Raw genomic sequence first — 13216 nt, forward strand, 5'->3', positions numbered from 1 at the left:
CACATCCAGTAGTATATTGGATATTTCATATCCCTTAAATGGTTTCTTAACCTCTAACTCATACAGAAATATATATTATATATACACAATAGGCTTCTTTCAGTTTCCATCAACTAAATGTACTCACAAAGATTTGTATGGCCTGGGGTCATAGTAGAAGACAGATGCTCAAGGTACCAAACTGTGGAACTGAACTCCAAATCACAGAGTAAACTTCTTAACCACACAGTCAAGTTAGTACCTAGCAAACTTTTTAAGAATATATAACTCGAAACAGTATGAGTTCATAACCAGACGGGCATATAACAACATGACAGCCAAAACTCAGGGTCTTTAGCCAGACACAACTTTATGTATAGCTGTACCTGATGAGACCCAGACTGCAAAATGGATGAAACACAACATGGTGGAAAGGAGTCCCAGCCATAAGGAACAGTAGCAGGACGGGTCAAAACGACCATTGTACAAAATAAAGATTAATTTACAAATCCATCTTCTCGTTACTTAAGAAATTATCATTATTATCTCAACTAACACTGTGGAATTCCTGAAGTAGATCCAACGAAAATATACCCCAACCACAGATGACATCAGGTAGCCCAAACTGTCCCAGTGTTCTACTCAACACTTCAATACACCCATAAGTGCAAAACATTAAATATATATATATATGAAATATGCTGTGCGTGAGAAGACCTGGCAAGCCAAGTGAGACCAAAATCCAAGGCCTCTGCCAGGGGTGTAGCCAGCCCACTCATGCGTACCTTTCCTACATTGGACACGAAACTCAGCTTGCGAAGACTTATTGGGGCAAGCGAAATCAGGATGGCACCTGTGCCCAGCGTTGCCTTTCTGGCACTTATGCCCGTGACATGTGTAAAGATTTTTGAGCGAGATTGTAGCTAGTGCCCTGGACTGGCTCTTGTACGGGTAGCACATAAAATACACCATTTTCAGCATGGCCGTTGCCAGTACCCGCCTGACTGGCCTTCGTGCCAGTGGCACGTAAAAGCACCCACTACACTCTCTGAGTGGTTGGCGTTAGGAAGGGCATCCAGCTGTAGAAACTCTGCCAGATCAGATTGGAGTCTGGTGTAGCCATCTGGTTTCACCAGTCCTCAGTCAAATCGTCCAACCCATGCTAGCATGGAAAGTGGACGTTAAACGATGATGATGATGATATAGATATAGATATATATATACACACACACATACATAATTGAATGTATGCTGAAAGATTGTCTTAGACAGTGTGCCTTTGGACAGTTGATTTCTGTAGTTATTATCAGTGTATTTTGGCGAATTAAATAAGAGTTTTGACTGTTATTTCCAGCAGATAGACATACCCAGTATATCCTTAGATTAATTTTAATTCTTCAGCTATATATATATATATACACACATTCGCCATGATAGATCGCTAGCCACTATACATTTTTCTATTTTCTCTCCCTGTTTATTTCTGCTGTAACTGCTGAGGACATACGTAAGCTCGCAAGGAATGAAGCCAGTATGCTCCGTTGGATGTGTAATGTCAATGTGAATACCCGTCAGAGTGTAAGTATCTTGAGAGAAAAGCTGAACATTAGAAGCATCAGTTGTGGCGTGCAAGAGAGACGATTGCGCTGGTATGGACATGTGGTGAGAATGGAGGAGGATAGCTGCGTGAAAAAGTGCCACACCCTAACAGTTGAGGGAACCCGTGGAAGAGGTAGGCCCAGGAAGACCTGGGCTGAGGTGGTGAGGCAAGACCTTCGTACATTGGGCGTCACCGAGGCGATGACTACGGACCGAGACCTTTGGAAATGGGCTGTGCGTGAGAAGACCCGGCAAGCCAAGTAAGATCGTTGCCAGTGCCCCTGGACTGGTTCTTGTGCGGGTGGCACATGAGATGCACCATTTTGAGCGTGGCCGTTGCCAGTACCGCCTGACTGGCTCCTGTAGGATTTTCGAGCGAGATCGTTGCCAGTGCCCCTGGACTGGCTTGTGCGGGTGGCACATAAAAGACACCATTTCGAGCGTGGCCGTTTTCGTGCGGGTGACACGTAAAAGCACCCACTACACTCTCTGAGTGGTTGGCGTTAGGAAGGGCATCCAGCTGTAGAAACTCTGCCAAATCGGACTGGAGCCTGGTGTTGCCATCCGGTTTCACCAGTCCTCAGTCAAATCGTCCAACCCATGCTAGCATGGAAAGCGGACGTTAAACGATGATGATGATGATGATGATGATGATGATTTCTGTGTTCCTTTCTGTCGAAGAGCGTTGGCTCGAAACGTAAAAGACTTTCTCACTTCTCGAGCATTAAACTAATACATCAGTTTGTTGTTTATACAGCCATCTTCGTCTTTTGTTTCTTTGTAAATTCTCACTATATACATATGTAACTTGAAACAGTATGATGAGTTTAAAAAGTAAATGAAATTTTTTTTTTTTGAATTTCAAAATACAGAGAAAAGTTATTTAAATGTATGAATTACAACACAAAATAAATTATTGAAATTTCTTTTTCTTTTTTGCTAATAACTTTTATTTGAAAATTTTCTTCAATTGTTTATTCCATTCTTTGTTTATTCTTAAATATCACTTAAAAAGTTAGTTAACCTGTTACTTTAAAGCGTACGTTATGTACCAATTTCGGGCAGAAAACAGAAAGTTTTAATTATTGGTCCGGTATTCTTGACTTTATCATTTTATCAAACTTAAAAGATCAATAACAAATGACTTAACCATTTCAAAAATTAAACATTCAAAATGAATGTTAGAGAGAGAGAGAGAGAGAGAGAGAGAGAGAGAGAGAGAGAGAGAGAGAGAGAGAGAGAGAGAAGGGAAAGGAAAGAGAGAGAAACAGGAAGACAGTGAGGGAGAAAGGGAAGTGAGACAGTGGTAGAGAGAAGAAAGAGAGAGGGAAGAGAAACAGCAAGACAGTGGGAGAGAGAGGAGAAAGAGAGGGAGAGAGAGAGAGAGAGAAACAGGAAGACAGTGAGAGAGGGAAGAGAAACAGTGAGACAGTGGGAGAGAGAAGAAAGAGATAGGAGAGAGAGAAGAAAGAGATAGGAGAGAGAGAGGAGGGAAAGAGAGAGTAACAGGAAGACAGTGAGAGAGAGAGGGAAGAGAAACAGTGAGACAGTAGGAGAGAAAGGAGAGAGGGGCAGAGAGAGGAGAAAAAGAGGGAGAGAGAGAGAGAGAGCAAAACAAAAGAAAGGTAAAGATAATACGCAAGAACAATTCCTTTTTTTCATTTGTATCCCAGAACTTCAATTTGGCAATTTTCTTAACAAGTTCATCTCCGTATCTTGACAAATTTGGACGAGCTGTGCTTCAAAGATTTCATAGCCATAGCTCTGTTGAATGACCGTTGTGTTTTGACATGTTTGTTACCAGAATTAACAACACCAAAAATGAAAAAACAGACAAGAAGTATAAAGAAACATACAATATATTGCATCACAGGGTGCTCAGGAATCTCTTTTATCTCTTTCAAATGACTTTCAGCCGGTGAAAATCCTGGTTTTAAGTCAAGAACATATTGGAAATGATCATAAGCTTTTGAATATTGTCCTGAAATTTTGAATATTTCTCCGAGTGTAAAATGCTGCGACCAGGCATTTTGATATGCTGGAAGATTCTGGAGAGATATCTTTGTTAAATGATATGCATCATCGAGATAGTGAAGTCGGAGAAATATTCTGCCTAAATTTAACAATACTTCTGGTTCTTGAGGTGTTTGTGACAATACCTTACGAAAGCACTCAATTGCTAAAAGAGTTTTTCCTTTTATTCTTAAGAAATTTCCAATAGAATTCATAACATGAATAGAATGAGGTTTCTGCAACAGAAAAGGAAAACATTATAAGAAAAGAAATAAATATAAATTAAAAAAAAAAAAAAGAAAGAAAGAAAAGACAGACAAAAGAAATCAAAAAGGCTACATAATAATGAATATGCAATTAGTCAACTAATTAATCTGTTTCAAATGGTGTTATCTTCTTACTCTTTGCCATCAGTATGACCATCCTTTTAGAAGAAGGATTCATAGAATCTATAACTAACGAGCATTCTTACTCTCTTTTAAAGTATACAGTGATTACAAAAAGAGACATTCTATCAACGTAGTTATATTTTAGTGAATCCTGAGATCTAATCACTACAATGCTATTTTGCTGTCAATTTCTCATTTTTTAATGCATTTTGTTTTGTAACAAAAAAAGGGGGGGGGGGCAGAATGCTAATGATGAATACATTCTACATAGAAGTCTAAAATATGAATAAATGCTAGAAGTTTACAGCGAGTAACTGGAAATGGTTCAGAAAATGAATACAAGTGTAACAGTCAGATATTATAAATTTGGTCACATCACAAAAATGATTAAAAATATGAAAATGACAAGTTTCTATTAGACAGTTATTATAAAAAAAAGGACTATTATCTAATTATAATGTTTTATATATATTTATATATATATATACATACACGGATCAAAATGGTTTGAGTCAAACTCTTTGGTACTCTGAGTTTCAAGCATGATACTAATCTTTGGCCATTGGAGTTTGAATGAGAGGGCAAGTGGTATCACAGTTCGATGTTGGGTATTTCAGCGACAACAATTACTTGGAAAATACTACATAGGGAATAGGAAATTGGTTGCATGATTGTGGGGGGGGATAGAAGGGGGCAGTGGATATGCAGGTATATATGTACATATGTGTGCGTGTATGCATGTGTATGTGTATACACATGTGTATGCAAGTGAGTGTGTGCATGCACATACATGTGCTGGTATGTATGTGTGCATGCAATGCATTGGTGCATTTCTATGTGCACATATGCACTTATATATGTGTATGTATGCTCGTGTGCATGTATGTGTGTGAGTACAAATACATTCATATGTGTGAGTGCACACACTCACATGAGTACAAATACATTCATATGTGTGAGTGCACACACTCACATAAATGCAGACACATACATGCATATGCATACATATATACTTGCACATCCACTGTCCCTTCTTACTTCTATCCTTACCCCTACCCCAACCATGTGGCCAGTTTCCTGTTCACCATGCAGTATTTTCCAGTTGCTATCGCTGAAATACCAACATCAAACTGTGACATCATATGACCTTTCTCAACCAATCGCAGGCTAACGTCCGTAACAAACATTGACTCTCTTCAACCATCCTCTCATTCAAACTCCAATGGCTGAAAATTAGCGTCATGCTTGAAACTCAGAGTACCAAAGAGTTTGAATCAAACTGCTTTGATCTATACATGTAACTCCCAATAAATGTGTTGAGTGCCCTTCTTTTGTTTGTCTTCTCACTCCTATATAACAGAATATTATTTAAGTATGTAATATATACAATGCAATATTATCTAAATATATTTCACAACCTAAATGTCTAAGTATTAATCCTTCAGTATTCAAATTACTCTGTCAAATGTAATGTTTATTTGTCTATATTGTTTTGAATTAATCATGGATTATCTTGTAGCTTCAAGATTTTAATGTGATTGTTTATTTTTAGAATGTCAAAGTAGGATAGGTGTTATTTCTCTACTACCCACAAGGGGCCACACACAGAGGGGACAAACAAGGACAGACAAACGGGTTAAGTCGATTATACCGACCCCAGTGCGTAACTGGTACTTATTTAATCGACCCCGAAAGGATGAAAGGCAGAGTCGACCTCGGCGGAATTTGAACTCAGAACGTAGCGGTAGACGAAATACCGCTAAGCATTTCGCCCGGCGTGCTAACGTTTCTGCCAGCTCGCCGCCTTAAGTAGGATAGGTGTGTGAGGCTGGACCTGGTCACTTGCAACATAAAACAGGTAGAATATCTGTAATTCAACCACATAACCAATAACAAATCTATGAAAATCACATTCCACCATTAACAAAGACAAAAACTGTAATTTAGTGCAACTAAAATCCTAAATTCTTAAGCATTTAGACAGACCATTGTTCAAACTAGCTAGATCCACCCTCTCACACCTACCCTACAATGTCATTCTAAAACTAAATAATTAAATCATTGAAATCTCAAAGCTACAAGATAATCCATGATTAATCCCAAACAATGTGGATGAATAAGGATTAGATTTGAGAAAATAATCTGAATGCTAAAAGCGTTAATGTAAATCATCCAGATTCGATTGTCAAAGACCATCAGGAAACAAATTATCACTTAACTCTTTAGCATTTAAATTGGCCATAACCAGTCTAAATATTCTACCTGCTTTATGTTCAAACTGCCTCTCTTACCTACCCTACAATGTCATTCTACAAACAATCACATCATTGAAATCTCAAAGCTATGAGATAATGTGTCATTATTTCAAAACATAGGGAATAAATAAGTATTACTTTTGACAGAGTAACCTGAATGCTAATCAGTTAAACCAGCCATATGTGGCCTCTCTCACCTACTCTACAATGTCATTCTAAGAATAAAAAATCACATCATCGAAATCTCAAAGCTATGAGATAATGTGTAATTATTTCAAAACATAGTGGTTAAATAAGTAATTACATTTGACAGAGTAACCTGAAAGCTAAGGGATTAAACCAGCCATATCTGACATCTCATACCTACCCTACAATGTCATTCTAAAACTAAATAACGCCTTTGAAATCTCAAAGCTACATGATAATGCATGATTAATTCTAAACAATGTGAATAAATAAGTATTACATTTGACAGAGTAAACTTAATGCCGGAGGGTTGATGTTGCTATAAAAGCTAGGCTTTTCTATTACTGAAGGTGTCTCTTGGTGATCTCACATTCTTAATATAGCAAAGACTAACCTTCCTATTCAGAACTAGAAAATACTTCAGTTCTTAACAACTATTAGCCATGTACAAAGATCAGGTAAGACCTATAATGTTGCCAAATTTGAGACAATGCTCACACACACACACACACACACACACACACACACACACACAAAACCTAAAATGCATCCACAAAAAGGCCACTTTTTCAAGAACCAAACACACTGCCAAGTCCAGGAATTGAACTCACTACCACATAATTGTGAGCCCAACACTCTAACCACTGAGCCGTGCACATTCATGATGAGGTAACTGTTAATTTTTAGAACGACATTGTAGGGTTAGTGTGAGAAGCCATATATGGCCAGTTTGAACATAAAGCTACAAAGATATTGCAAGATTAATTCAAAACAATATGAATAAATGTTACATTTTAACAGAATAATTTGAATGCTAAAAGGTTAATGCTTTTCTTGAACAACTGCAAGCTGATGCCAACTGATACTGGTAGTGAAAAGATTCCAGCAGGTTGAAGCTTTGGAGGAAAACATTTGGGCTGGATATGGCCAGTTTAAGTACTAAAGGATTAACCATTAATTATACTTATCATGTTTGTCTTGGTAGTTTCTGTAATCATGATGGGCACTGCTACTTTTTTCCAGAGTAGACCAATTGATAAAAATAAAAGCCCTCATACAAAACTTCCTTTTCACCCTTTAACGTAAGCTTTATCATTAGACTGGTGTTATTGTGTTAAATAACTTCTTAGCAGCTTGGAAATGATATGTGACAACATGTACTCTTCATACACGAGTCTACAAATTGTGGAAAGAAAAAGGAAAGGCTTTAACCCCATAAAAGACCCCCTTCAGTCATGAATGACCATGGGGTTGCATCTAGAAAGTTACCCTCCAAAGTACAAGTCTGGACATGGTTGTTTATGGAAGACCAGCAGTCGCCCATGCATACCAGCCTCCCTTCTCCATGCCACCAGTGTTATCCAAAGGAAAGGCAAAGGCCGATACAGCTTGGCACCAGTGATGTTGCAAATCATTTCTACAGCTCAGTGAACTGGAGCAACATGAAATGAAGTGTCTTGCTCAAGAATACAACACACAGCCCAGTCCAGAAACTGAACTTACTACCACATGATTGAGTGACTGACACTCTAACCACTGAACTATGTGCCTTTATCATATTCTGTCAAAAGTAATGCTTGTTTATTTCACACCGTTTTGTATTAATCATATATTATCTTGTAGCTTTGAGATTTTGATGATGCAATAAAATCTATTATTATCAGTACAATTGTTAATAGAAGGACAATCTAATGTAATGACTAATGTGACTTAATGCCACTTCCACAAACCTACCATCATACTGTCTATCATTCAAACTGTACAGGCAGTTTCATAGGTTTGTACTCTTTACCAAATTCTACACTGGTAACCCATCTCCTAAAACCCATTGGTTGTTTGGACAAGACTACTGAAAATAGTCTTTGCAGTAATGATTCAATGGTCAAACACAGCTTTCTGCAAATTCACAGGAGTATGCCGACCCAATGCTATAGTATCACAATACAATTTTACAATTAGAGTACTTTTATTACATAAAACTGAACACTGCATCAACCTGTCTACAAAGTTATGCAGTCAAGCCCATTGAGAGTATTTAAACAGCTGATCGTATTGATTTGGTTAGCTCAAGTACTTATTTGACCTTCCGAAACTCCTACGTGTAACACATCCACTCAGCAATATTTTTTTTCTATTTTATGTATACATGTAAAGCTATAAATTTTTCTTGTACAGAAAAATATCAATGACCAATCAATCACTGAATTAACATATGATTGTCTCCCTTATGATAGTTGCCATCTCTAGAGAAACTACGTGTATCTTCTGTTCTCTGAATATGTATAATTATATATATTTATATATAAATTGGGTCATCCCATAAATAATGTGTTTTTTTTTAATACTTCTTTCATTTTTCAAAATTAAGATAAAGTTCTTTTTTAATATAAAATATACTCTCCATTTTCTACAATACTCTTCCATTTATCCAGTAGACTTTCAAGGCCCCTTTTCCAAAATTCATTTGTCAGTGACAAAAAATACTTCTCCAATACTGTTCTGACCTCATCTACAGAATTCATATATTTTCTGTTCAAATGATTTTGAAGATTGCAGAATAAATGATAATCAGATGGGGCAATGTCTGGCAAATATGGTATCTGGGGCATTGTTTCCCATTCAGACTGCTCCAGCCTTTGGAATGTCATCCTTGCTGTATGTGGCTGAACATTATCCTGATGGAAGAACACCTTTTGTCTTGAAACCAAAGATGGTCGTTTTTCTTCTAGTACTCCCAAGTTGCTCACAGTAGATCTCCTTTGTTATCGTTTGGTTTGGATTTAAAAGTTCAAAGTGGACTAAACTCATATCCCACTGAACAGAAAACAACACCTTACATGAGTGAAGACCTTCTTTAGCCAGAGGTGCCGATGTTTCTTCTTTCCCTACCCACTGTCTTTGGTGCTTGACATTTTTATAGAGAACCCATTTCTTGTCACCAGTTACTATTCGGTCCAAATAAGGTTCATTTGTGAGATGCAACAGCAAAGAAGAGCACACATTCACTCTCTTAGACTCAGAAAATTTGTGAAGAATTCATTGACCCAATTTGGTGACTTTTCCAATGGCATGCAGGTGTTGATGAATGGTTGAATGATTAAATCGAAGGTACAAGGTAAAATTACAATCTGCTTTTATAGCAAGATGATGCAGGTAGTTTATCCCGACCGACCTCCCTCTGACTTAGTACATGCAATTGAAAAAAAACACATTATTTATGGGTTAACCCAATATATATATATATATATATATATATATATATATATATATGAAATTCTTCCATGGTCAACTTTCCTTTTCATCTTTTTGAGGTTGATAAAATAAGTACCATTGGGGATCATGAAATCACATTGTATAACCTGCCCTAAAATTGCTAGCATAGTACCGAAATGTGAAACTAATATTCACACACACACACACACACACATTGTGCTACTTACTTGGCTTCAGTTACACAAATACTACCTCGTTACTTTCGCTATGGAAAATACAATGAAAAAGTATGTCTTCACAGATGCCTACATACAATCAATAACGCTATAGTTCACAAATCAGATAAAAAAAATAAAAAAAATAAATAAATAATCCTCATACATCTGTGATTCTGTCTGTCTATCTCTCTCTTAACGAAAAACAATGGTTCTATCTTCTAAATTACAATACACTAGAGTGTCACTAAAACCTATTAGAAAACAACAGTAGTCTAAATACAAACTTATCAACTGAAACAGATGTTAATTTTTAAGACTACAACAGATTTCAACAAAAAAATTAATAGAAAAAAAAAAAGAAATCTATTTATTTATATATAATATATATTTAGAATATATACAAAAAAAAAAAAATATCGAGAAGTTTTTTGCATACTTCTTTTCTAGCTTTTATGAGTTTATTTTCAAATTTTTTATTGTCCAAAATTTTTTTAGTGAGAAATATGGCAACTTCTGGCTCAGCAATCTGTGGATGACTATGTCTGTGGTGGAGTCCTTTCAAGTGGTCATAAACAGTGTAATTAACTGGTTTCCCACAGGAGAGAGGCTGCGTGTTCTCATCACTCTCTGAATCCTTATGCTTCCTGAAACAGGAGATCATAGAACTTTCTAACTCAGAGTAAAATTTTTAGGCTATTAGAAAATAAATAAATAAGATATAAATATAATAAACAAGATAAAACGAGCATAAGTATTAATGTGCATGCATGAGAGAGAGAGAGAGAGAGAGAGAGAGAGAGAAAGTGTGTGTGTGTGTGTGTGTGTGTGTGTGTGTGTGTGTGTGTGTGTGTGTGTGTGTGAGTGTGAGTGAGTAAGACTATACATAGATGTATATGGTTTCTTTCTAACAGATCCAAAACCAAAAATTTCCAGCAGATCCAAAACCCAGAAAATTATGGGAAATTACAGAGGCATTTTATGAAAACCAGAAATTTGAGATATAAAGTCTGTAAAGTTAATTAAATACACGGATTTAGAGATTTCCTTATACATATTGATTAAGGCAATAAAGCACTTGAAATTCGCGACTCCTATTTCTCAGTGACCCTGAGACAATACTGCAAATTCAATGTACACATTGATAAGGAAACCATTAAACACTTGTTGCTTAAAAGATTACAATGTTAAAACAATATAATATTATGAAATGTAATAATATAATATAATCATCATTGTTTAACGTCCATTTTCCATGCTGGTATGGGTTGGACGGTTTGAAAAAGTTGGCCAGCTTCCTGCTTTGGACTACGGAGTCACATGCACCCCCATCGCTGAGAACACAGAGTTTTGTTGTCACCAGACACCAATAACGTGTGTGTGTGTGTACATAACATCATCATCATCATCATCATTTAATGTTTGCTTTCCAAGCTGGTAGGAGTTGGATGGTTCGATAGGATTTGGCCAGCCTGAAAGCTGCAGCAAGCTCCAACTGTTTGTACAGTTGGAAATCCTAACACCTACCATTTTACAAAGTATACTGGGTGCTTTTATTATGTAGCACCTGCCCAGGTGTACATATATATGTTAGTTCTCATGTCATAAAAACAATCTAACATTAAACTGAACAATTATTCAATGATTTTTGGTAAAATGTGTATTTATTAACTTCTACAAAGGAAAGATCAACAGTAACTTCTAAGTTTAGGCACATCACTCACTTTCATCAGGACTGTCTGAAGAAGGCAAGCAAACCAAAACTTTGAAGTCACCATCAACTTTTACATTGTGTGTGTGTGTGTGCGCGTGTGATAAGTACATATTGACATGTAATGAACAAAATTCAATGCATCTAAAAAAATAAAAATAGACAAGAAAAACACTGTAAAACATGGATTCCTCCAAATTTTCAACCATGATACATAATTTGACCCTTGTCGGATTGATAAAGTAAGTATCAGGGAGTGTATTGGAGTTGATAAAAGCAACTAAAACTGGTGATGGTGGAGCCCCCGTTGTGTGTGTGTGTGTGTGTGTGTAGCTAAACAGAGGAGTGTACCACACTTCAGCTAACTACCTTTTTACCAAGATATAAAACCACTCCACACTATCACCCCGCCATAATGTCTGCCTATCAGCCTTAAAACACTTCCTAGACCACTACCCCCCCCCCCCCCACTCCCTTTACCTAGCAGCACCATTACACTACTTCTTGGCACAGCTGAACTCGTTCTAAACCCGGAATTGGTTTTCCTTATCTAGAAACATTTTATAAACAGGACGACAGGGTCACCATGGGAACCAAAATGGACCTCAATTATGCAACCCTTGTAGGCAACACTGAGGAGCAAAATTTTTTTCTTTTCACAATTCACGAGACCCAGTCCAGAGCTGCCATATGATGCTACTACCCTCAGCAGGTAACAGCTTCATAGCTTCACCTCCACCTTCTCCAACACCTCCATTAGTTTTCTTACCGTATCCTTTACTATCAGCAATATCTTTCTGAAAGGCGGCGAGCTGGCAGAACCGTTAGCACGCTGGACGAAATACTTAGCGGTATTTGGTCTGCTGTTACGTTCTGAGTTCAAATTCCGCCGAGATCGACTTTGCCCTTCATCCTTTCAAGGTCAATTAAATAAGTACCAGTTACGTACTGGGGTTAACGTAATTGACTTAATCCCTTTGTCTGTCCATGTTTGTCCCCTCTATGTTTAGCCCCCTGTGGGCAATAAAGAAAAATATATCTTTCTGTTTACTACAAGCTTACTGACCCTCACTTAAAAATGCTACAGCTCTTCTCACTCCAAGTACACCAAGTCATGAGCAATGTTTCTTCCTCAACTGAGGATGTCTGTGATTGGTTGTGAACCCTGAATTAGTCAGCCCCAAATCATCAACTGTTCCACCGCTCTCCTACCCACTTTACACACAACTACAGATTGGATTTCATTGTGCCTCATCTCCTACCCCTCCATGGACCCACTGAAGCAAAATGCTCATCAGTAACTTCCAAATCCTTTCACAACCCCACCCCCCATCAATCTGCCCTGAACCACCTATCCTCACCTTCAAAAGGGATATGTCCTTCAACAACTTCTTAGTTATAAGCGCCATCCATGCCCTTCCACCCCAACAACTAAGTGCTTATAAATGCATTTGCTAATGAAGCAACGTGCTTGCATTAACAATGCTACAACCATCACTGGGCCTATGTCACTATACCACAATACCCAAAACTTCTGTAGCACATTTCCCAACCTCAAATATAGCATCTCTGCAAACTTTGTGGAGCATATAATATTGAGAAAACAGGCTGTTTGCCTTGCTGATCACATAATCAAAGCACAGTAAAAGCACACAG

At 37.4% G+C, this 13216-nt stretch overlaps 1 protein-coding gene across 1 annotated transcript in view; it reads right to left on the reverse strand.

Moving 5' to 3' along the window:
* Nucleotides 1-2494: 2494 nt before the first annotated feature.
* LOC106869661 (uncharacterized) overlaps nucleotides 2495-13216 on the reverse strand; it is an 87414-nt gene continuing 76692 nt past the window's right edge. Inside the window, exons 2-3 of the mRNA XM_089365489.1 lie at nucleotides 10289-10496; nucleotides 2495-3827 (exon numbers count right to left, since the gene is read on the reverse strand). Coding sequence (XP_089221615.1) covers nucleotides 3282-3827; nucleotides 10289-10496 — 754 coding nt within the window. The 3' untranslated portion in view covers nucleotides 2495-3281. The remainder of the gene's footprint in view (nucleotides 3828-10288; nucleotides 10497-13216) is intronic.

Source organism: Octopus bimaculoides, chromosome Z, assembly GCF_046866305.1.
Source record: "Octopus bimaculoides isolate indiv1 chromosome Z, ASM4686630v1, whole genome shotgun sequence".
Taxonomy (NCBI): Eukaryota; Metazoa; Mollusca; class Cephalopoda; order Octopoda; family Octopodidae; genus Octopus; species Octopus bimaculoides.